Source organism: Vespa crabro, chromosome 5 (genome assembly GCF_910589235.1).
Source record: "Vespa crabro chromosome 5, iyVesCrab1.2, whole genome shotgun sequence".
NCBI lineage: Eukaryota > Metazoa > Arthropoda > Insecta > Hymenoptera > Vespidae > Vespa > Vespa crabro.
In genome coordinates, this window is record NC_060959.1 from 5,554,440 (window position 1) to 5,578,138 (window position 23,699).

At 32.2% G+C, this 23,699-nt stretch overlaps 2 protein-coding genes and 1 long non-coding RNA gene across 3 annotated transcripts; all 3 read right to left on the reverse strand.

Annotated features, from left to right (window-relative positions):
• Positions 1-12,234: 12,234 nt before the first annotated feature.
• On the reverse strand, positions 12,235-13,499 carry LOC124424084 (defensin-1-like). Its single transcript, XM_046962635.1, has 3 exons — positions 12,956-13,499; positions 12,608-12,818; positions 12,235-12,498 (listed from the first exon to the last, which is right to left on the reverse strand). The coding sequence occupies exons 1-3, from the start codon at positions 13,026-13,028 to the stop codon at positions 12,459-12,461; spliced, it is 324 nt and encodes a 107-aa protein (XP_046818591.1). The 5' UTR covers positions 13,029-13,499; the 3' UTR covers positions 12,235-12,458.
• A 1,696-nt stretch (positions 13,500-15,195) lies between these two features.
• On the reverse strand, positions 15,196-15,724 carry LOC124424087. The gene is made up of 2 exons (XR_006942223.1): positions 15,626-15,724; positions 15,196-15,409 (listed from the first exon to the last, which is right to left on the reverse strand). It is a non-coding gene; the product is annotated as an uncharacterized LOC124424087 (long non-coding RNA).
• A 7,088-nt stretch (positions 15,725-22,812) lies between these two features.
• LOC124424086 (defensin-B-like) lies at positions 22,813-23,585 on the reverse strand. Its single transcript, XM_046962638.1, has 2 exons — positions 23,324-23,585; positions 22,813-23,096 (listed from the first exon to the last, which is right to left on the reverse strand). The coding sequence occupies exons 1-2, from the start codon at positions 23,391-23,393 to the stop codon at positions 22,936-22,938; spliced, it is 231 nt and encodes a 76-aa protein (XP_046818594.1). The 5' UTR covers positions 23,394-23,585; the 3' UTR covers positions 22,813-22,935.
• Between the last annotated feature and the right edge of the window lie 114 nt (positions 23,586-23,699).

A 23,699-nucleotide genomic window follows, 5' to 3' on the forward strand; every position in this document is an offset into this window, starting at 1 on the left:
CTCTATTTATCTATTTTTATCTCTATTTCTATCTCTATCTCTCACAAACAACAAACGTATATTTTCAAAGCATTTGTTGATAGAAGGAATGTAATGCGATCGGGTTTAATCGATTGAATACCCAGCACAGTTTAATTATTAAACCTTACCGGACGAACGTGTATTCCCGTTGGATTACTCGACGTTCAATTTTCTATTTTTCGAAACGACCGATACAGATCGTTCGTTATACAAACACGTGGTACACCGGGATATATATTTCCCTTAACGCATATTGCTAAATCGAATTCCACATGGCTTTAAAAAAGAGAAAAGATCTTTCTCGAAAAACATTTATTTGAATCTTTAAAAGCCAAGTCTGTTTCGAAGAATTCCGGTTATATACCTGTTCACTTTCTGACGTTAAAGGTGGAAGGGGGGGAGGGAATGTTAAGAGGCAGGAGGATGGGTCAACTAACATTGAAAACTTTTTCGACGAATATTCTTTGTAATCCTACTACTCTTTTCCCTTTCTCTCTCTCTCTCTCTCTCTCTCTCTCTCTCTCTCTCTCTTTCTCTCTTTCTTTTTATCTATCCTGTTTCTTTTTTTTTCAAATGAAACTTTGTCGCTTTCGGAGTTCCGTATCGTTATAAAACAAAGCTACTCGATCACCAAGAAGAAACTTCGATGGTATTCCCTTACCGTTTAATACTTTCGTCGATACCTAAAAGGGGATTTACCATTGGCCTTTTAAAGTTTGCATCGGACATTTTAACTCTGACCGAACACGTTGCAGTCTCTGAAAGAGGAGATTAAGTGAGAAAGAGAGACAAAAGATATTTCCGCTTGGTATAACGTGGTCGTCGTTTGCTATTCGCGGTTACGGTATCGATTACGAGTCTCGTGGAATATTTTAAGTGCGCCTAGACGATCGTAAAAGGCAATCTCGCGTAACTATAATCATGGCGAGCCGTGCGCACGATCACCCTTATGACCACGAAAGAGTCAAATTCCTGAGTTTGAGAGGAGGAAAGGGGGTTTAGCACGATTATATCGAGATTATATCGAGCGTAAAGCATTTCCTTTGATCGTTCAAAAGGAAGGAAGGATTTCACTTCTGTTCTCTCAAAATTTGTTCTTCTTATTTTCTTTTTTTCCGTCTCTCTATCTTTTTCTTATTTTTATATATTTTTTTTCTTTCTTCTTCTTCTTCCCTTCTTTCTTTTTTCTATTCTTTTTTTATTTTTTGAAACATGAAGTTAACAAACGAGAAGAAACAATGGGGAAAAAGAATCGAGCTTGCCAGAAAGGATACAACGCGAGTCCTGCTGTACTATGTACTATATGTATATACGTATATATTGACAGGGGGTAAGCCGGCTCTGTGTAACATTCGCGAGATCGTTGTTAATCCTCGAAGGTAGATAGTCATCCACGGACAGACAGGGTAAGCGGATAGCGGTGGATTTTAATTAGAGGGACGGCCGCTACCCGATTTCATCGTCTGCTGCTCCAATCTTTCCTTGAAACCATCCTCCTCCTCCTCCTCCTCCTTTCGCCTGTCTCCTTCCATTCTCTTCCTTTCTCTATCATTCCTCCTTCTTTCTCCACCTTCCATACTGGCAGCTTCGCTATTTCTTGCGAAAAAGGAAATATTTTCGAAATATTTAACAAAGAACAAGTTGTTCTCTCTCTCTTTCTCTCTTATATTCGTTTTCTATTTCTCTTTTTTTTTTTATTTCTACCATTGCTAAGATTCTTCTTTCAAACTGCAAAAGTATGTTAAAGCACTAGAGTATATAGTTGACGAGAATTCTCGTCCTTTAAGATATATTCGCATAAGCTCTTAATTTGAAATGCGAAAGATGGAATAGAAAGAAGGTAAGAGAGAAGAGAGAAAGAGAGAAAGAAAGAGAGAGAGAAAGAGAAATAGAGGACTAGGTTGTCTATATCACGGTTATTATAAGAGTTCTAGAGGCTTGGAACATGGTGCACGATGATACGCGGATTTTAATTATCGCGTTCTCTGTGTTCGTTCTACCATAGCGTAAAGTAATCAAAGTTCGCCCTTTGGAGTCGCATTTTCAATCCCGGTGTCAACCAGCTCCGAGCACTTTTCGTCCTACATATCGTTTGGACTAATAAAAAGACTCGCCTGGGAGAATAAAAACGGCAATATTGAGGACGGTTAATGAGAGTTTCTTTAGCTCGGTTAATATTACATATTCGAAAGTTACATATAATTAATCTGATGATTTTTGGTTTTTTTCGTGGTTAAGTAACGAGAATGCAATCTGATGGAAGAACTCCCTCGTCTTTGTGATATTTCCAAAAAAAAAGAGAGAAAAAAAGAAGACAGTCAACGAGTATTCCCATGGTTTCCCATCGAAGAAGAAAATAGCTCTTTATATGTATGCATGTATGTGTGTCGGTTCTTTACACCAATTTCCGTCTCGCAAAAGACATGAACCGTACGTATGCGTGACATTCAAGAGGAAAGAGAGAGAGAGAGAAAGAGAGAGAGAAAGAGAGAGAGAGAGAACGTGATTGGAGCTGCTTGCTCGTCGTCGTGACCACCTACGTAGTAGAAGCACCTACTGGAATTTCCACGAGGGCTGTCGCTGTGAAATTCCATTTTGTCCGTCGGCGCCGCTAGTCGAAGGAGCTTCCGGTTTCCCTTTTTCCCAGGGAAGCGTAATATGAAATTCTTTTTACCTTCTCGTTCTCGTCGAGAGGAGAAGAGAAAAAGAGAGAGTGAGAGAAGGAAAGAGTCAGTAACGCTGGAAAAAATGCGGAGAGAAAAAGTGAGAAAGAAAGAGAGACAGAGACAGAGACAGAGAGAGAGAGAGAGAGAGAGAGAGAGAGAGAGAGAGAAAGAGAAAAAGAGAGAGGAGCTCGTTCCCAGTGGAAAAAAGGGTGGCAGTCAAGGGGGGATGAAAACTTCGAAATAAAGCGATAACGAGGGCGCTGCACGCTGCGGCGAGTCTGCTGCTAGAAACCGTCTGCTTATTACGTCACGCTGAACGTAGTTACTAATTAGTTACATTCAAAGCGCCACACCGCCGACGGGGGTCCCTCGAACGACCGATGCGCTCGAGTTCTCCTAGTGGCGATGTTGGTGGTAGTGCTATCCCAGTACTGGTACTGGCACTAGTGATACTAACGCCAGCCTTCAGACGAAGAACTAAAATTTGTTTTTCTGCCATTGCGAAGGGAGATAAAGAAGGAAAGAGAAGTAGAGGACGAGTTAGAAGGATCGAAAGAGAAAGAAAATGAGGAAGCTAGAGAGAGAGAGAGAGTCAAAGAGGGAGGGAAAACGAGCCGTCCTCTTCTCTGCAGCATGCTGGTTGAAAACCAGGCACAACGCGTCTGCGTCTCTTCTCTTCTGTCTCTCCTTCTCTTCATTCTCTTTTTTTCTTCCACTACGTTGCTCTTCCATCCACCTACCAACTCCCGTATCTCTCTCTCTCTCTCTCTCTTTCTCTTATTCTTTTTCTCTCTTCTTTTGCTCCGTTCCACGTCATGCCTGGCTCTCTCAACCCTTTTATTTCGCGATCTCGTTTTCGCGGTGGCGTTTCTATTTCTCCTCTCTTTCTCTCTCTTTCTTCTCTTTCCTTCCATCATCCTTTTCTCTCTCTCTCTCTCTTTCTCTGTCTCTCTCTCTCTCTTTCTCTCTTTCTCTTTCTCCTTCTCTCTCTCTCTCTCTCTCTCTCTCTCTCTCTCTCTCTCTCTCTCTCTCTCTCTCTATCCGTTCACCAGCTTCTACTTATTCAGGTTGGTTCAGTGTACGTACGGTAAAATCGATCGACCGAAACGTTTCGAAAGGTGAAAGGGAACAAAGCCGTGTGTGTCGGTCGAAAATTCGTCGTTGATCGTGTTCGGACCGTGCTGTCCGAGCTGATTTCATGAATGACGAGTCATCTTTGGTTTCAACTAAAACAATATAAAATTTCATTTTCCACGAGTCGGCCACGATTGATTCTATATGAAGAAATATGAACGACAATAACGAATAGCCTTTCTGATAATTTTCTGATAATATTCTAGAAGTTAGAAAAAGTGATCAAGAAGACAGAAAAAGAGAAAGAGACGGAGAGAGAGAGAGAGAGAGAGAGAGAGATAGAAGGAGAAAAACGTAGGGATTCATTTTCAAGGGAGCCATAGAGATTCGCGATTTGAAGGGAAGGATAAATCGTGGGATATCGAAGCGCAGCGAGCGATTTAGGAGAATGGTAACGAAAAATGGTCGCACGACGTAGGTTCGCGCGCTCTGCTTGTACGAAGAATATTGGAACCAGTCGACTCGGATGGTAGTTATTTGTCATCGTTGAAACGTTCCAAGTGTGAAACCAATTATTCAAGTATATCGGACCGTTAGCTATTTCGCTGATATTTCGAGGATTTACCGTATCGATCCTTTCTACCGTTCGTACTCTAGCGACCATCTTTCTTTTCGATCTTTTTTTTTACTATTCAACCGTTTCACCCTTTTCCCTTTTAAACCGACCTAGTCTCATTTGCTTCTATTTTATTCGAAACTGAAATCAATTTGGAAAAGCAATTCGAAACGTTTCACAATGATCAATCGAATCCTTCGAAATCTCTCTTCTTTAAAGGACCCCAAAACCATCGTCTATTTAACGCGGCTTCTTTACATTCCTAACCTCATTACCGTGAATCTTTTCGTAGGAAGCACTCACGGACTACTCGACGGCAAAGCAACTAAATCGAATCAGGCTTTTCTTTTGAGAAAACGAGGATTCAGCGAGCTAGCGAACTCTTCGAGCTTAAACGAAATAAAATCCCTATAGTGCATAGATCCCGGAAAAGGAAGAAGAAATTTTACTTTAACGTACATGCGATCGGCTTATTGTTGTCAATTTCAATCCGATAGTTGGATTGCCGACGTCGATAAAAAGGACAAAAGAAGTTTGCGCGAGTCCTTCGTTAAATTTACACGCGTTCTCGATTTTACGAAGAAATTGTAGGTAATAAGAAAACAGAAAAGGAAAGAAAAAAAAATGGAACTGAAATAAATATAACGAAGTATTTGCTTAGTACCAATCGATAAAATATTCTAGCAAATTGATATTATAAAATGAGTTTACGATAACAATTGCAATCTGTCTCAGTGAAAAGTACGATCGTTGTAGTGCGCTAAAGAAGTTGCCTTTCAACTTGGATTCGCACAATCAAGCGGGGAAGTCTTTAGCTTTGATATCGTTGAGATTTCTACTCGCCATATATATATATATATATATATATATATATATATATATATATATATATATAATCTTTATATATATATAGATCTTTGAGAGAACGGAGAAACACAAGTTCCAATATGGGAAAGACGAGTTCCGACTGCGGAATGTGGAGTAGGAAATTGGAAGGTTCAAGGGACGGGAGTATCGAAGGGAGTAGGAGAGGAAGAGAGAGGATGAAACAGAGAACAGGTAAAGCGGCGTGCGCGTACGTGCCAGGAAACGCTAATATGGAAACAGCTGATTGATTGAACGAGCCCGCTACGATCCCCTCGTAATCGTTCTAAGCTGTTCTAGTTGCATGCGTGGCGCGCACGTCACCATCAAGAATGAACCGAGAATGGACTGGAGAGTAGACCAGAGAGTAAATCGAAGATTGGTACAATGTAAATGACCGATTATTTCGAGACAATATGGAATAGGACATTTTAACGCGTTTTTTTCCAACTTCGTCCATTTCGGGAATTATTTAAATATTTACATTCTTTTCGTATGTCTTGTCACTTGATTTGATTTTGTTAAAGGATTATTAAAAGAGAATTATTATTGAAAAAGAGATTTGTCAAAATCAGAAAAGGATAAATAATGGAATTCAATGGAAATCGTGGTAAGTGAAATCGATCGTTCGATCATTTCAAATATTTATTGCACGATCGCGTTACGACATTTCGATGAAACTGTATTCAGTTTGTAGGATATGAAAGGATCAGGCAGGAGGGTTCGAAGGAAGTGCTCGAGTATCCTCGAAACAAGTGCTTGCGTTGGAAATAATGCGACGAGCGTACCGAGTACATGCTAGACTCGGCCGGTACGCGAATTAACGCTCGAGAAAATCGGATTATGTCGTGACCTACAGTGTAGCCCGTCTACTAACTCCTGCATTAGCCTCCCTTCGAGCAAATTGCGTTTATCCTGAGGCCGGCTGGGCGATCGGCTTGTCAGGAGTATTCCACGAGAGTAATTTGCTAATTTACAAATCCTGAAAATGCTCTAAATATTGCTAAATCTTTTTTTTTCTTTCATTTTTTATTTTGTTTGTTTCTTGTTGTTATTGTTGTCGTTATTGTTATTGTTTTTCTTTTTTTATTTCTTCAACGTATAAACGTAAATTGTATAAGAAGCTTTTTATGTTACGAGAGGATCGATTATTATTCGTCGCGCAATGCGGTTTCTTTCAAAGCGAAAGGAAGGTTAATAGTAATTGAAAACAAACCGTTTAAAAAATTGCTACATATTAGAACCTTCCTTTTTATGGTGAGACACGTCTGGAACGAGGAAAGCGCATTACGCAATACTAAAAATGCATCGTACTTCATTTACCGTTGGAAAACTTTGCAATTAGCTTCATTTCCTATAGCACTAGACAACGAAGAAGTCTCGAGTTTAATTTTCACTTGAACTTTACTATTCTCTTGAATAGTTCGTTTTATTACAAAGCCCCTCTAAACTTTGAGACTTTTGATACGATTTCGTAAAATAATAAACTGCTCGAATTTGCTATTCTGTAATTCGAATATTTTCGTTAAATATTCACGAAATGAATGAAAACTTCAGAATAATTCTTTAATTGAAAAGAGAACGATCCTTTCGTAATTCGATTGCCATTTTGTTTCGAATTAGCTAAAGTGTCCGTGCACGATCACGTACAATAAGAATTTCGATTACGTTCGGTGGTGAAGGATTCGTAGGATTATTAAAAAAGATTGGTAGACAGCCGATTGGATTTTGAAATATTTCATTAATTACAAGTCGTGCCATGACTTCCTTTCATTTTACCTCCGGTCGATGTTAGTTACTGTTAAATAAAGATTATGTGATGTAATTGCGTTTTGTAATTAAGATAATATTGAAAAATATATTAATTATAAGTGATGACAATTTTTTTTTTATCGAAAAAACATATTGTAAGCCATAAATTAAAAAAAAATTTATTTTATAGCATCTATATTATTAGACAATATCTTATCAATTAACTAAGATACTCTATATATCTTACATTCTATTAATATATATATATATATATATATATATATATATATATATATATATATATATATATATATTTGAACCGATTAATTATAGTTTCGATAACAGAAAAATTATTAGAATCATCTTGTGACGACATCTCTTAGAGAATCTCGGAATATTCTAGTAGAACTGCGATCAATTCTGCTTCATCGTTACTTATATAAAATTGCTAGAAAAAAAGTATATTAATCTTACACATTTATTGTTATAGTCAGTTTAGAGATGTATTTTAATAATATCCAGTGTACATAAAATTAAAAAAAAAAAAAAAAAAAAAAAAAAAAGAAAAAAGAAACAATTAGAATTTATTAACAACATATGAATCTTTATAAAATACACCTTTGATAAAAGATTTCACAGTTTACCGTACGTCGGTGTGTTAGAAATTTTAACATAGAAATTTCAATTTCAGGTCTTTGCTTTAAATTCCGATTATAAATGCAATGATAATCGACGGACGAAGAAATTGCAAAGAATCCATTCATTCGTTGGCGAAATCGATTAAAAATAGATACTTAAAACGAGACGTTCCGATCGCGTTTCGATTCCTTTCCCATTATATATGCATTATCACCCTTTCACGATACGATTGTGTGATAGGTTTCAACGAAGAGAAACTATAAAAGCCCACTCATGTGATATAATCCATTACATCAGCGATCCATTACGATCGTCGAAAAGTATATGTGCAAAGCCACGTATAGTATTAATACTTACCACCGGAAATAACATAGAATATGATCCTGTACAGTGAAATTCAATAATACCATTTGGTGGGGGTGTTAAATCTTATATTTTTTTTCATCTTATTTTTCTCACTCGTTCTACATTATTCTTTCGTTTCTATCTAAATAGTATCAATCGCTATCACAATTTCTTGTATATACGAGCGACATATGATAATTGGGACATAATTATAAATAAAGTTCGTACGTTATAATAAAATAAATTAAATAATAAATTTAAATTATTATCTCAAAAAAATAGAATCAGTCAACAAACAGATAAAATAATTGATTTTGAATTTATCATTGTTTTATATTAAATTAAAAGTCATATAATATTTCTGCAATATAGGATCTCTTGGATAATTAATAATTGAAGGGGAAATGGAAAGAGAAAAAGAAAAAAAACAATAAGAGGTGCATCACATTGTGAGATACGTCACATTATTGTTTTGTAGTCTATGAGAGATGTGAAAATATGATTTACCGTTGTACGAACTTAGAACTCGACGTTCCGTCGTAAATAAAAGACAGTATCTCACGTCGATCAATGAGAACGATTAATCCCGTTAAAACACTCTCGATAATCTTTTTCCATTTCATCATGACCATGGATACACCAGCGAGACCATGGTTTCGTCCTATCGGAAGTTTCGTACGGTCGTCGGCCGCTATTATTCGTCGTTGAAGAGATGGACTATCCTATAACCGCATATCCAGTTGGAAATTATTTTCAAAAGCGCCTGGCTAGACGATGCCAATGAACAAAACTGAAGTACAGAGTCACGAATATGACTACGATGAAACTGGTTGCATGGAATATGTGGATATGTGTATTCATATATGTGGCGATTCATGCAAACGAAAAGTGACGAGGAGACTAATATATATATGTATATATATATATATATATATATATATATATATATATATATATATATATATTTCCGTCGTCGGATATAACAGAACACGACGAATTATTACGGGACACAATCTTTCATATGTAGAATCAATTAAAATTTTCCGAAATCGATGAAATAACCTGTGTGGATAAAGAGATTTGAGATTTAACAATAAAATCCTCCCATTGAATTATTTTAATTGATCCGTATTTTCAAGAAAAGATAATAAAATTTTACGATTCATTCAAATATCAATCTCACATGCTCGTAATTAATATTGGTCCATATATAATTTTTAATTGTTTTAGACTTCTTATCTGAGAGGGACATTATTCAAAGATCACAAAGATCACAATCCAGAATCAAACGGAAGACGAAGAAAGGGCTAATGCACTCTAATCGTATTAAAGCTGATGAACACTCGCCGGACTTGACTCCTGTCAGCATCATGAGCGGACTTTGGCTGACGGGTCATTATTGTTGTAACGGTAAAGTACCAATTTCTTATGATGCTGCAGTGTTATATAGCTACGCCGAATTTGATAATTCGTTATACCATTCAACTCCCGAAATAATTATATCCCAAAGTTCTGTCTAAATAACTTTATTCAATTTCATAATTCCTTTCTTTTAATTTGTTTTTCAAATATGCCGAAGCATACCTATAATATTCTGACAATATATATATATATATATATATATATATATGTATATATAGTAGTAGTTAGTTATATATAGTAGTTAGCACCTGCGCAGATAGCCCCTGTGCATACAGGCCCTGGGCAGATGGCCTACTCCTCTGCGCAATTAGCCGCTGCGCAGTTACTCCTCCCACCTGCGCAGTTAGCCGCAGCGCAGATAACCACCCCTTCTAGGTTAGCCCGCCTATTGGGATGTTAGCACCGCTCCTACGATGTTAGCCCCGCCTCCTTCTATTTTAGCCCGCCCCTGGGGGTTTAGCCCCGTCCTTTGGAGTTTTACCCCATTGGGATATTAATCCCGCCCCTTCTCGGTAGTGCCACTCCAGGGGTTTTAGCACTCCTCGCCCTGGGTTAAGTCCCGCCTCCTTCTATGTTAGCTCCGCCCCTTACGGTTTATTCCCACCTCTTGGTGTTATCCCCGCCCCCTTTGGGCATAGCCCCGCCCCCTTCTGGGTTAGCCCCGCCCATTCGGGGTTTTACCCCCCACCCTTTGGAGTTTTAGTTCTGTCCATTGGGGTATTAGCCCCGCCCCCTTCTATGGTAGCCACGCCCCCTGGGGTATTAGCCCCGCCTAATTTTATGTTAGTCCTATATGTAAAATAGCCCTGTAAATAATAATTGTTCGGAGAGTAATTTCGTTTTTTTTTTTTGAAAATGAAAGACAGTTTTTGTATAATGAACAAATATTTTATTAAATTATATATTGACTATTCTGGTGCAATACCTTTTGTCATCTTTCTGGTCTAGCATGATTCCACGCTCATAAAATTTTTGGTCCTTGCTGGCAAAAAACTGATATAGGTATTTTTTGACCTCCTCATTTGAAGCGAATGTTTTACCATCTAAAAAATTTTGCAGTGACCGGAACAAATAATAATCCGAAGGTGTCAGATCTGGATAATATGGTGGATGTGGCATTGTATCCCATTCAAGCTGTGAAAGCTTTTGGCAAAAGATCAAACTTTAATGAGGTCTCGGATTATCTTGGTGAAACACTACATCTTTTCTGTTGATTAATTCTGGTCTTTTCTATTGAAGTGCATCATTTAGTTTGTCCAGCTGATGACAGTGGACTTCCGAATTATTTGTTGTGTTATCCGGTAAAATCTCAAAAAAACGATTCCTTTAAAATACCATCAAATAGACAGCATCACCTTTCTTTGATAGATATTGGCTTTGGAAATGCTTTGAGCATTCATTTTTTTTGTTCCATGATCTCTTGCGTTTGATATATATACACCCATTTTTCGTCCCCAGTAATGATGCGCATCAAAAATGGATCATTTTCGTGACATTTGAGAATCACAGACGTTAACGCGACAACACAAATTTCTCTCCGTGAGAACATGGGGAACCCATATATCGAGGTTAAACCCAGGCCTTTCAAGTGGTCATAAATAGTTAAATTTGAAAATTTAACCTTTCACCGATCTCACGTGTTGTTATTCACCAGTTTGCATCAACTAATGCCTTTATCGTGTCTTTATCAGCTTCAATCGCCTTCCAGAACGTGGTGCATCTTCGACATCAAAATTGCCGGATCGAAATTTTGCAAACCAATTCTGGCACTGGCGTAATGTCAACACATCTTCTCCATACACATCGGTTAATTTCTTTCTGGCTTGAGCAGCATTATCTTTTCTATAGTAAAAATGTAAAATATGACGAAAATGCTGCTGATTGCTCTCCATATTTAAAAGGGCACCAACCAAAAATTACTGCGTGGAATCAATTGGACTTTTTCACACACAAGCCTTGCTATATCAGTTCTCAAAACATATAATGATTATGTGCCTTAAGTGTGAAGTTGGGTGCAAAAAATACAATTAAATCCTCTCTCGGGATAAAACGAAATTACTTTCCGAACAACCCAATATATTAGATGAATCGAAAAGTAATGTCGCTTTCTTAAATTAAATTCAAACGAATAAATTTTTAACAAGTTTTTATTTTTAATCACAATCAAATATCGACATGCGCAGAAACGACATTACTTTTCGGTCCACTTAATATATACATATATTTCTATATATATTTCTATATACATATATATATATATATAGAAAAAGAGAGAGAGAGAAAGAGATGAACGAGTAAAGAGGGTTAGAGAAAGCACAGGATGAACATGACCGGCAAAGAGTCCAATTTTTAATGAAAGCTCTGAAAGACCCATAAGTGCGTACCGCAGGCGTATTTGTGTGATCCTCTAGGACCCTCCAGTCGAAAGAGTTCACCGGAATCATCATCAGTGCAGCAAGCAATCTGATCCAGTTACAGGTTCAATTGCTAGGAACGGAGGAAAGGGAGGAAAAGATTCCAATAATTGCGAGTCAAAAAAAAATCGACTGTAAACTCTCTTGAGTCTTTAATAGCATATCGAAGCACAAAGCATTATATTGCCTTCTCGGTCGTTTTCTTTTTTTCTTTCTCATTTATATAACTGTCTATCTTTCTCTTTTTGAATTCAATCTTTCTATCTTCTCGCAAGTTTCTATCTATTCGTTCGTGCATATATCATATTAGACGTATATATGTTCGAATCCGATGTTATATCAACTCCTCTCGACGATCATACGGAATCGTATCATCGAAGTCGAAAAGAGAGAAAGAGAGAGAGAGAGAGAGAGAGAGAGAGAGAGAGAAGGAGGGAGATAGAGAAGAAGGGAGATAGAGAAAGAAAAATGCGTTCAACGAACAGGAAAAGTTTGATGAAAGTTCTAAAGAAACAAAAAAAAAAGAGGAAAAAGAAGAATTCGTGATGATAGATTAATAGAATAAATGAGAATTACAGAAAAAAATATATTTCCTAGCGATATTTCAATTTGAATAAAAAAAAAGTAAAAATGTTAGTCATAATTTTAACCAAATCGTTTTTTCCAAAGACCCGCAAAGGAATCTCTGAAAAGAAAAGAAAATAATTGTCAAGAATATAATTTTGATTCTCAGAAAGATGATAATAATTAGATTAATGATTAATAAAAAAAAAGAAAGAAAAAACAAGGCTCACTTGCGGCACACGCAGACACCGCTTTTGCAATATCCACCTGCTTTTCCCATGCTCAGACAATTCGCCGCGCAAGCCGAGGAACCAATTATTCCACGAAAGGATAAAAGGTCACAAGTCACTCGACGTTGTCTATTTGCTCGTTCCTCGGTCGTGTCTTTCTCCTTCAATTCTATGTTTTCTACGAATTCTAATAAATTTTCCAATGTAGTATCTGAAAACATCAAATATTATTAATCAACTCGATCAGATGTTTAATATATAACATTTATATATATATATATATATATATATATATATATATTTCTATCCATTTTACTTTTCTTTAATTTATCGTAATAAAAGATTGACCTTCGACCGGAACAGTCAGATTGGCCGTTACCACGACGAACATTATAGAAACGAGAAAATAGATTTTTGCCATTTTAAAAGGGCAACAAGTAATATTCTTCAATTGAATTGTGCGCTATCACGAGAGAGACTGTATACTCGTTTCGTTCATCCCGTTTTATATAGATACTTTATCTATATAATATAGTGTCATGCAATTGCAAATGTTTTTTTGTCTTGACGATTATCAAAAAGCAAACGAATGATTTCTCTTGAGATGCGAGTTTTCCTTTTGAGATAATAAGTAAAACCCACGAGGATAATTTTAATGGTGACTCTTTATATTTATTCTAACAATATATTCATCATATACATTTAGATTTTGGAAATAAAAGTTAGTTCATCGTTAATCAAAGAAATAATTAAAGAGCATAGAAATGGCAATCCTAATACGCCATTAGCAATAAGACAAATTTCACGGGACAGCCCGCCCGTAATTCAGTGTAATTGCAGAACGTGTACAGTCGATCGTTACCTTGGATTTCCCAAGTGTGTAGCACGATGTGTCAATAAATGCCAACAGATGTGACTACTCGTACGATTGTTGAACAACAAAGACAGATATGTAATAGATAGAAACATGTTTAATTGTAAGATGTATTTTATATTTTCTTCGTTGAGAACTGGTTTTGTGAATCTTTACGGTAATATCATTCCCTGTAAATTTTATTGCTTAAGAAAATAATGATTAAATATCAATGCAACAATGCTTTATTATTAAAGATTTACATATACTTCGTATTGGATGAATATAACGTTATTAGGACGATTAATCAAATTTTCTCTTAAGCGTTATAAAGTTGTTTGTATGCTCATTTTATCAGCTTTTCCATTTAAAATAATAAATAATTAAATTAAAGTTATTTATAATCTACATAATGCAGCATTTTTTTTTAAATACTTAAACTATATTTTCTTTACAAAGGAATTTCTTTTACATTAAGAATAACAAATAGAGACTTGGTTCTTGTTATAATAATTATCCTTGCTATGTCCCTATAGAGAATATATCTTATGGCACATGTGTTACTATCATCAAGTCCGCAAAGACAAATCAAAAATTTTCCATTTCTTGAGAAACAGAATTCTCGTAAACTGAGTCTAAAAATTGTCGTATCACGTATCGTTTATAAATTTTATTTTCTTTTTTACTATTTTAAATCTTCCTAAAATTTAAATTTAATCTAATTATTTTATTTAATATATCCTATTAATTTGTATGGCTTTATTGCATCATATGCTATATTATCGATTGGCCGAGCCGAGATTGCTATAACGGCGATAAAGACAAAAATAAGGAGAAATTGGAATTTGGCCATTTTGATAAGACCAGATTTTCAATCTTTTAAAATTATACTGTTGTTGTAGGAATTTCTGACTTTTTATATATACTTTCTGATTATATATACTTTCTGATATATCAAATTTTCAAGATATTACGAATAGCGTTTTATTGAGATAATTTTTTATAACCACTTGAAATCATTGTCACATTAATCCTTTTATCGGAATACGTTTTATATTCAATCAAAATATTTTTAAATAAGTAAATAATTATTTCATTAAAAATATAAATTATGATTTAATCTTTTTAATAATTTATCATTTTAATAAATATAAGTATTATAAAGATAAATATCGATGAATAAAAATGAAGAATATTCTATTAAATATAAGTATGTCGAGATAAATATCGGCGAATAAATTCGAAAATAGTGTTTATCTTATGGTCGGCTTATATTATTAATCATTTACGTAAATATAAATCCACATGTTTCGTTTATAGAATTTTTACAATATAACTATTGAATTGGATTTGTGGATAGTGAGAGATAAAGTTATAACGACGTAAATAACTATATTAACTTCTAATGAAATTATTTTATAATCGATAGGTAATATCTAAATAAATTGATTATTTATTTTTTTCTTATTGCTTTTATATATAGATAATATGTTGTGGATTTTTCAAAATACAACGATCGATATATCTTCGATGATTATTTCTCATAGGTAAGATTAATTATGAACTTATTTTTATTACTTACAGTTACGTAATCAAATTGATTTCAGATAAAAGGTATAAAGAGAGAAATATTAATTATCGAGTTATATTTTCTATAATATATGTATTGAAAATTAACAATATAAAATATAAAATTTAAATAATCTATGAAGGATTGATTATTAAAAATTAGAAATTTGGTTATCCAAAGTTTATAAGGTCCATATATTTGTCAATTTATTATAATTATTAATTATCTTAGGTCAAATTTCAATAACAATTACAAACGAAATCTAAACCACAGATACCACCTCTCCTGCCTCGTTTCTTACAGAATTTTTCGCATTTACGATTTCCATTATAGCAAACCGTTGTTTTGTCTTCTCTAAGTTCAATATCTGGAAGAGTTTCTGAAAGCACAATATAATATTACAGTTAAGATTCTTTATTCTTAATATATTGTGAATTATTATTAATAGAAATGTAAAAGAAAGTCAATAATTAACGCAATTCGATAGAGAAAATATCATATCATACAACATGTCGAATCAAAATAAGATCATTCAATCGTAAAAAACTAAATAACTATACTCATAACAGGACTACAAATATTATGGGTAACTAACTTTCTTCATGTCCCGATACGGCAACGAAGACAAGAAGAGCAAGGAATGCGAGGAAATAAATTTTTCTCATTTTGATAGATTGTTATAAGTCGACTAGCGTCAAATCATGTCGTTTCAACTTTTTACACATCCTTATATACTGATGATGCGAATCCATATCGATCAATCACTCGAAAAGTGATTATTTGATTTGATTAATCATTGATTTGATCTGATTATCCACTGATATTTTGACTGTATGGATAAATAATATTTAGTTAAATTATTGATACTGATAATTCAAAAGATAAAAATAATTAATTTTTTTCAATGTTCATAGAACTTATTTGATTATCGAGTTATTTTTGGTGTAGGATAAGTAATGAAAAATAACAAAATAAAATATAAAGGATTTAGGAATATATGAATATATTGTTATATTTGCTATTACAGATTAGTATATTGATGTTGAAAATTCATGAGGCTCAAGTAACTATCAATCGTTGGAATCAGCACTTCAGATACATACACATCCGAATGAATTACAATATCCAAATCTCTTGCCTTTTCTTTTACAATATTTTTTGCAGAAGTTGTTTTCAGCTATTGTGCATTGCGGTTCATATTCTTCGGGGTTTCCAAGTTGTACATCTAGAGCAGGTTCTGAAAGTTTATACAGTTATAATTAGGATTTCTTCTGTTGAATATATTGTCAGGTACTACTAATAGCAATGTAAAAGAAAGTCAATAGATAATAGAATACAATAAAATATAGTATGGCATAATACAAAATAATAAATATTAATTTGAACCATGAATTCGTAAAGGACTGAATAATCATACTTATAAAATGATTACGAATATTCTAAATACTAACCTTTTTCTTGTGCCGATACGGCAACGAACACGAGAAGAGCAAGGAATGCGAGGAAATAAATTTTTCTCATTTTGATAGATTGTTATAAATCGATTGACGTTCGATGTTCGACGAAAATCATGTCGTTTCGACTTTTTACAATTCTTTATATACTCATACAAATAATACGTATCCATATGGATTAAAATCGTTGATCTAGATCTAGATTATTAAAGTAATCTAGATTATTAAAATTTCCATGAAATCCACTTTACAATCAAATATTTGTTTAAAGTGTAAAAGATGTAATTTTTTAATATTTACTTTTACATATAAATAATTTTAATTGACGTAATTTCGAGTTCTATAATGTTCCTTTTTTGATAACAATAAAATCGTAAGAAATGCAAGGAAAAAACTCGTTTTCATAAAATATTACAGAATTATCGAAAATATAACTGGTTAGATATTCAAATATATATAAAAACTTTTTGTATTATTATTACTTAAGTGGTGTTCAAATTCAAATTATCTGTTAGAAAGATGGACGAACGATTAATTATTTGAATATTCTGATAAGATTAGTTATAGAAGTAGTTTTTGGCAAAAAAGAGTCCTCGTAGCTGTGCCGGAGTAAAGACATTTTGTACACTACTATTTTCTGAAATAAATATATATATCAACTTCATAAATTTTAATTAAATATATATATATATCAAATTTTTATACTTTAATTAATCTCGACTATCTCTGAATAAAATATAAACGCCCACAATTTCTATTTTATTATTTTTACATATATATCATCCATTGTAATTTTCAAAATACAATAATCCTTATATTTTCTATAATTATTTCTCATTGTCAAGATTAGTCTGTGAGATTATTTTTAATATATACAATTACATAATCACATTGACTTCAGATAAAAATTCTAACAAGAGAAATATTAATTATCAAGTTACTTTTTCTATAGTATATGTAATGAAAAATAAACAAATAAAATTCAAAGTTTCAATAATCTATGAATGTATTGTCACAATATTCATTACAAATTAAAATTCTTATTTCATAGTACTTATTTCATAAAGAATTCATGAGGCTTAGTTAATTAGTAATTTATCATAGTTATCAATTGTCGTCAGGAACATAAACATGCCCCTCGTTTATTACAACGTCCTATTGTCTTGCCTTTTTTAATACAGAGTTTAGTGCATAATTTATTTCCATCTTTTATGCAAACCCAGTTAAATTCCTCGGGTTTTCCAAATTGTACATTTAGAGCAGTTCCTGGAAATACAGTATAATATTACTATTGCAATTTTTTCTTTTCAATATATTGTCATCTATAGTAGAATTGTGAAAAAAAAACCAATAATTAACGCAATTTGATAAAGATAATATCATGTGATGCAACATGTCGAATAATAATTTTAATTAATCAATTATAAAAAAGTAAATAACTATACTCATAATAAAACTGCGAATACTATGGGTACTAACGTTTTTCTTGTGCCGATATGGCAACGAAGACGAGAAGAGCAAGGAATGCGAGAAAGTAAATTTTTTTCATTTTGATAAATTTTTATAAGTCGACTGGCGTCAAATCATGTCGTTTCAACTTTTTACACGTCCTTATATAATCGTGCTTGTGACACGTCATATCGATAAATCATGTGAAGATTAATACTTATTCATTAGTTGCTATATCTGATTCAAATAGTTCCAACAATAGTCTGATGGGTTTGATAAAATAAATCACAACTGTTAAAACTTCTACGAGATCAATTTTAGAATCATTAATTCTTTGGAAAAATATAAGATGTAATTTTGTGATACTTACTTTTATATATAGAAAATTCTGTCTAACGTGATTTTAGGGTCATAATGCTAACAATAAAGTTGTAAATATTGAAAGGAAAAAACTCGCTTTCACAAAATATTTCCAATGTATTGCAAATGTAACTTGTTTTGATATAAATAAAAACTCTTTGATTATCTAAACTTATTCGTATTTTAATTCTAATCGTGTATTAGAAATGTAAACGAAATGTTAATTATTCGAATTCTGATAAAATCAATGATAAATGTATTTGAATTAGAAATTTTTGAATTCTATCGTTTATGCGTTTGAAATTCAGTTTGTTGGATAATTAGAAATAACTACAATAAAAAAAAAACATACACAAATGTAGTATTATCAATAGTAAAACAAATATAATCACCTTTCATTTCTCAGAAAAATCACTCAATTTGTTGTAATCCATAAGATTTTCTTTATTAAGTCATTTACATATATTTACATATGTTACTTTTTGTATAAAATAAGTAATCAAAAAAAAGAAAAAAAAAGAAAACAAAACAAAATATAAAATATTGATGCACACATACGCAATCTCAGATATTTGCAGTACTATCACATAAGTGTATGCTGCCATACGTGCACAATTTCACATATCTACAGTACTTTCTCATATGGGCCACATATTGATTATATTTGTCTCTAAGAATTTCTTGGATAATTGCTAAGAAAACGAATAGATAAAAAACACATTGCCACGTTGTTTGAGTTTAGAGATTATTAATAAAATACTTAATTTTCGAACTGGACGGTTACTCTTCAAATATCAATGCAATACTTATGGGTCCACATGGTCAACAGAACAAAAGACCAGGCATGAGATTGATTAAACATTTCGAACAAATTATCCCGACACGACCACTATCAATGAGAATATTGTTTTCCCCGTTCCACGTAACTTTTACTTAAATTCCACCCTTTCCATTTCCTTTTCCTAATTCATTAATGCCTTTGTAGATAGTTCGACAAAAATTTACACACAGTCGTATCCAAGTATTCGCACTCATCAGTAAGACGATCGAATTTCATCAATATCATTGGCAATGCCTCAAATGGAAATATCTATCAAAAACTAAATTGTAGCAGTCAAAGCTACGTCCTTCAGACTCACAATATCCAAAGCTTTGAGTCTTATTACATTACTGATTCAGAAATAGTCAATACGATTCACTGCACAAGAACACATCAACAATTGTATCATATTATGATAAATATACTATGATAATAACAATTCACACTAGATTTATTGTTTCGTATTTACCTCATGAGCTTCCTTCAAAAGAATTCACATTTTCCTATTAATTTGTGGAAACGCAATGAGCGGTATTCTGTTGAGGAACTAATACAATATCCTAGCCTAGTATCATCTCCCTTACTCATCGTGATCAGTGGCTCTGACTCTAACTAATACGAAGAGACGGGGGAACTTTCTCTATCGATAATCAAATCGACTACAATCACTGGTCCGGTGCGACGTGTATCTCAAAACTCTCTCGTAGTTGCGTTCTCACGAAGCAACACAAAGATTGAGTAATCCGTGAATGTATTGCTCCTTTCATAGTGGACAATTCATTGTAGTTATCAGTAGGTAAAATAAGTGTCATTTGTAACATAGATACGTTCCTTTGCTCTTATAACGTTCGCTCCTATTACCTCTTATCCGATAGATATTTGTGCATAACCATTCTCCATCTATAATGCAAATCGAAACAAATTCTTCGGGATTTTCAAATAATATATCTACAACATTTCCAAAAGTACGACATTATATTATATTGACAACTTTTCAATATGTAGTTATATATTATCAATAGAAATTTAAAAGAAAGTCAATAATGAACATAATTCGAAAAATATAATGCCAATTAATAGAAAATATCAAACGTAAAATATCATAACGTAAAATTGGTCAGTCGTACATAAAAAAAAAATAATAAATATATAATAATAATGAAATTTCTAAATAATAAACTTCTTCTTTTGTCGATAAGTAAAATAAGAACAATGAATGCGAGAAAGTAAATTTTCTCGAGATATAAGTTGCTATTAGTTTATATCAAATTGATCGAACTAACTTGATTCGATTGATTTATTATTGGAGTAGGATAAATAATGAAAAATAAAAGGATAAAATGTAAAATTTGAGAAATTTATAGTTGTCACATTTGTTGTTACAAATTAGAACATTGGTATTGAAAATTTATGAACCATAAGTAGTTATTAATTAATCATAAGTATTAATTGTATCAGATAACATTTCATTTACATATACATTTGCCCTTTTTGTTACAATGTCCACCCCTGAATTTGCCATGTGCAGCACAACTTGCAGTGCACATTTTATTTCCGCCATGTTGGCAAGACCAAAATAGTTCTTCTTTTCCGAGTTCATCATTTGGAATAGCTTCTGAAAGAATAACGTAATATTACAATTACAATATTTTATTTTCAATATATTACAGGCTACGGTTCCAGTAAAAATGTAAAAAAAAAAATATGTCTATAGTTATTGTAGTTCGAAAAATATAATACCATTTAATGTAAAATAACAAAAATTGAAATCGACTAATAATGAAAGATGATACATAAACAACAATATTTAAAAAATAACGATTAATACTCTATACTAACCTTCTTCTTGTGCCGATACGGCAACGAAGACGAGAAGAGCAAGGAATGTGAGGAAATAAATTGTTCTCATTTCGATAAATTTTTATAAGTCGACTGCCGTCAAATCATGTTGTTTCGACTTTTTGCTCGTCTTTATATACTCATGTTGTTGACACGAATCCATATCGATAAATCATGCGAAAATTAATTAGTACTTATTCATTGGTTCCTATATCTGATTCAGATAATCCCACCAATAGTCTAATTCGTTTGATTGAAACAAAGCACAAGTGTTAAAACTTCTATGAAATCAAGTTTACAATCACTAATTTATTGAAAGAATAAAAGAATAATTTTGTAACATTTCCTTTTATATATGGAAAATTCTATTTGGTATTCTTTTAGGATCATAATGTTCATCTTCTGTTAACAATAAAGTCGCAAATACTAAAAGGAAAAAACTCACTTTCAAAAAATATTACGAAATGTAACATGTTACATATTCTGATATAAATAAAAACTCTTCGAACTTATTATTATCTAAACTTATTCATATTTAATTTCTAATTGTATTTTACGAATAAAAATGAATAAATTCTGTTAAATCTAAGTATTCTGCTTAGATAAATAACGGCGAATAAATTCAGAAACAGTATTTATTCAATGGTCATCTAACATTATTAATCAGTTACATAAATATAAATGCACGTATTGTATATCTTTACAATTTATTTATTGAATTGAATTCATAGTAAAGTCAGACTAATGATATAATGACTTAAGTCGCTGTCATATTTTTCGATGATATTGTATCGTCAATAATGCAACAGATAATTAAAACGCTGATAAATTATGTAGTTATTTTTATTTTTCGCTTCTCAGGTTGATAATGTGTATTTTTCAAAATGCAACCATACAAGTATCTTCGATTAATCATTTACATTAGCTTGTGTGTTTCTATTTATTACTTAATCAAATCGAATAATTAATTAACCACAAAATCAAATCAACTGGAGAAAATAGACTTTAAAAAAATATCGATTATCAACTATTTAAATAGAAGTCATTTATAATATATTTAGATTTTATACAAATTTGATATAATTTTATTGTTTAATTACATACACAAATGTAGTATTATCAGTAGTAAAAAACCTATGATTATCTTTCATTTCTCAAAAAAATCAAATGAATTGTTGTAATCCATAAGATTTCCTAATCGAGATATTTAAAAATATGTTACTTTTTCCATAGAATAAGTAGTCAAACAAAAACAAGATTAAATACAAGAATTAGGTAATTAATCAATTTATTGCTCATTAGTAATGGTGTTAATTCATGATAGTTATCAGTAGCTAAAATCAATGTCAGCTAATATCAGTTGTTCTAGTAACGTCCGCTCCTATTGCCCTTCATCCGATAAACTTCATAATCATTCTCTATTTACAATGCAAGTCGAAACAAATTTTTCGGACCTCTCAAGTTGTAAATCTAGAACTGTTTCTAGAAGTACGATATTATATTACAGTTGCGAATTTTTCTTTTCAATATATTGTCCAATATTATTAGAGAAAATATAAAAAAAAGTCAATAGTTAATATAATTCGAAAAATATAATGCCAATTAATAGAAAATATCAAACGATAACGTAAAATTGGTCAGTCTTACATAAAAAAAAATAATAAATATATAATAATAATGAAATTTCTAAATAATGAACTTCTTCTTTTGTCGATAAGTAAATTAAGAACAGTGAATGTGAGGAAGTAAATTTTCTCGAGATATAAGTTGTTATTAGTTTATTTCAAATTGATCTAACTAACTTGATTATCGATTTATTATTGGTAAAAGATAAATAATGAAAAATAAAAGGATAAAATGTAAAATTTGAGAAATTTATAATTGTCACATTTGTTGTTACAAATTAGAACATTGGTATTAAAAATTTATGGACCATAAGTAGTTATTAATTAATCATAAGTATTAATTGTATCAGATAACATTTCAGTTACACACACATATTTCTTGATTGTTACAATATCCACCTCTTCCATGGCCTTGTGCAATACAACCCAGACTGCACGCTAAATCTCCACCTATTTTGCAAGAAGCAAATTCTTCTTCTCCTTGCAATTTTTCTTTGAGTTGTTCATTTGGAACAGCTTCTGAAAGTATAACGTAATGTTACAATTACAATTTTTTATTTTTAATATATTACTGGCTACTTTTCCAGTAAAAATGTAAAAAAAAAAAAAACATGTCAATAATTAATATAATTCGAAAAATATAATACTATTTAATGTAAAATATCAAAAATTGAAATCGAACAATCGTGAAAGACGATACATAAATAACAATATTTAAAAAATTACGATTGATACTCTATACTAACCTTCTTCTTGTGCCGACACGGCAACGAAGACGAGAAGAGCAAGGAATGTGAGGAAATAAATTGTTCTCATTTTGATAAATTTTTATAAGTCGACTGCTGTCAAGTCATGTTGTTTCGACTTTTTGCTCGTTCTTATATACTCATGTTATTGATACGAATCCATCTCGATAAATCATGCAAAGATTAATTAGTACTTATTCATTGTTTCCTATATCTGATTCAGATAGTCCTAACAATAATTCATTTGATTGAAACAAAGTACAACTGTTAAGATTTCTATAAGATCAAGTTTATAATCAGTATTTTATTGAAAGAATAAAAGAATAATTTTGTAACATTTACTTTTATATATGGAAAATTCTATTTGGTGTTCTTT

What these genes read in the sequence shown, in the direction of transcription:
- LOC124424086 (XM_046962638.1), bottom strand. Translation starts at nt 23,393, where the DNA reads ATGAGAACAATTTATTTCCTCACATTCCTTGCTCTTCTCGTCTTCGTT. An exon ending in CGTGTCGGCACAAGAAGAAG is followed by an intron (nt 23,097 to 23,323) that starts GTTAGTATAGAG and finishes TTATACTTTCAG; the next exon opens with AAGCTGTTCCAAATGAACAA.
- LOC124424084 (XM_046962635.1), bottom strand. Translation starts at nt 13,028, where the DNA reads ATGGCAAAAATCTATTTTCTCGTTTCTATAATGTTCGTCGTGGTAACG. An exon ending in TCTGACTGTTCCGGTCGAAG is followed by an intron (nt 12,819 to 12,955) that starts GTCAATCTTTTA and finishes TGATGTTTTCAG; the next exon opens with ATACTACATTGGAAAATTTA. An exon ending in GGTGTCTGCGTGTGCCGCAA is followed by an intron (nt 12,499 to 12,607) that starts GTGAGCCTTGTT and finishes TTTTCTTTTCAG; the next exon opens with AGATTCCTTTGCGGGTCTTT.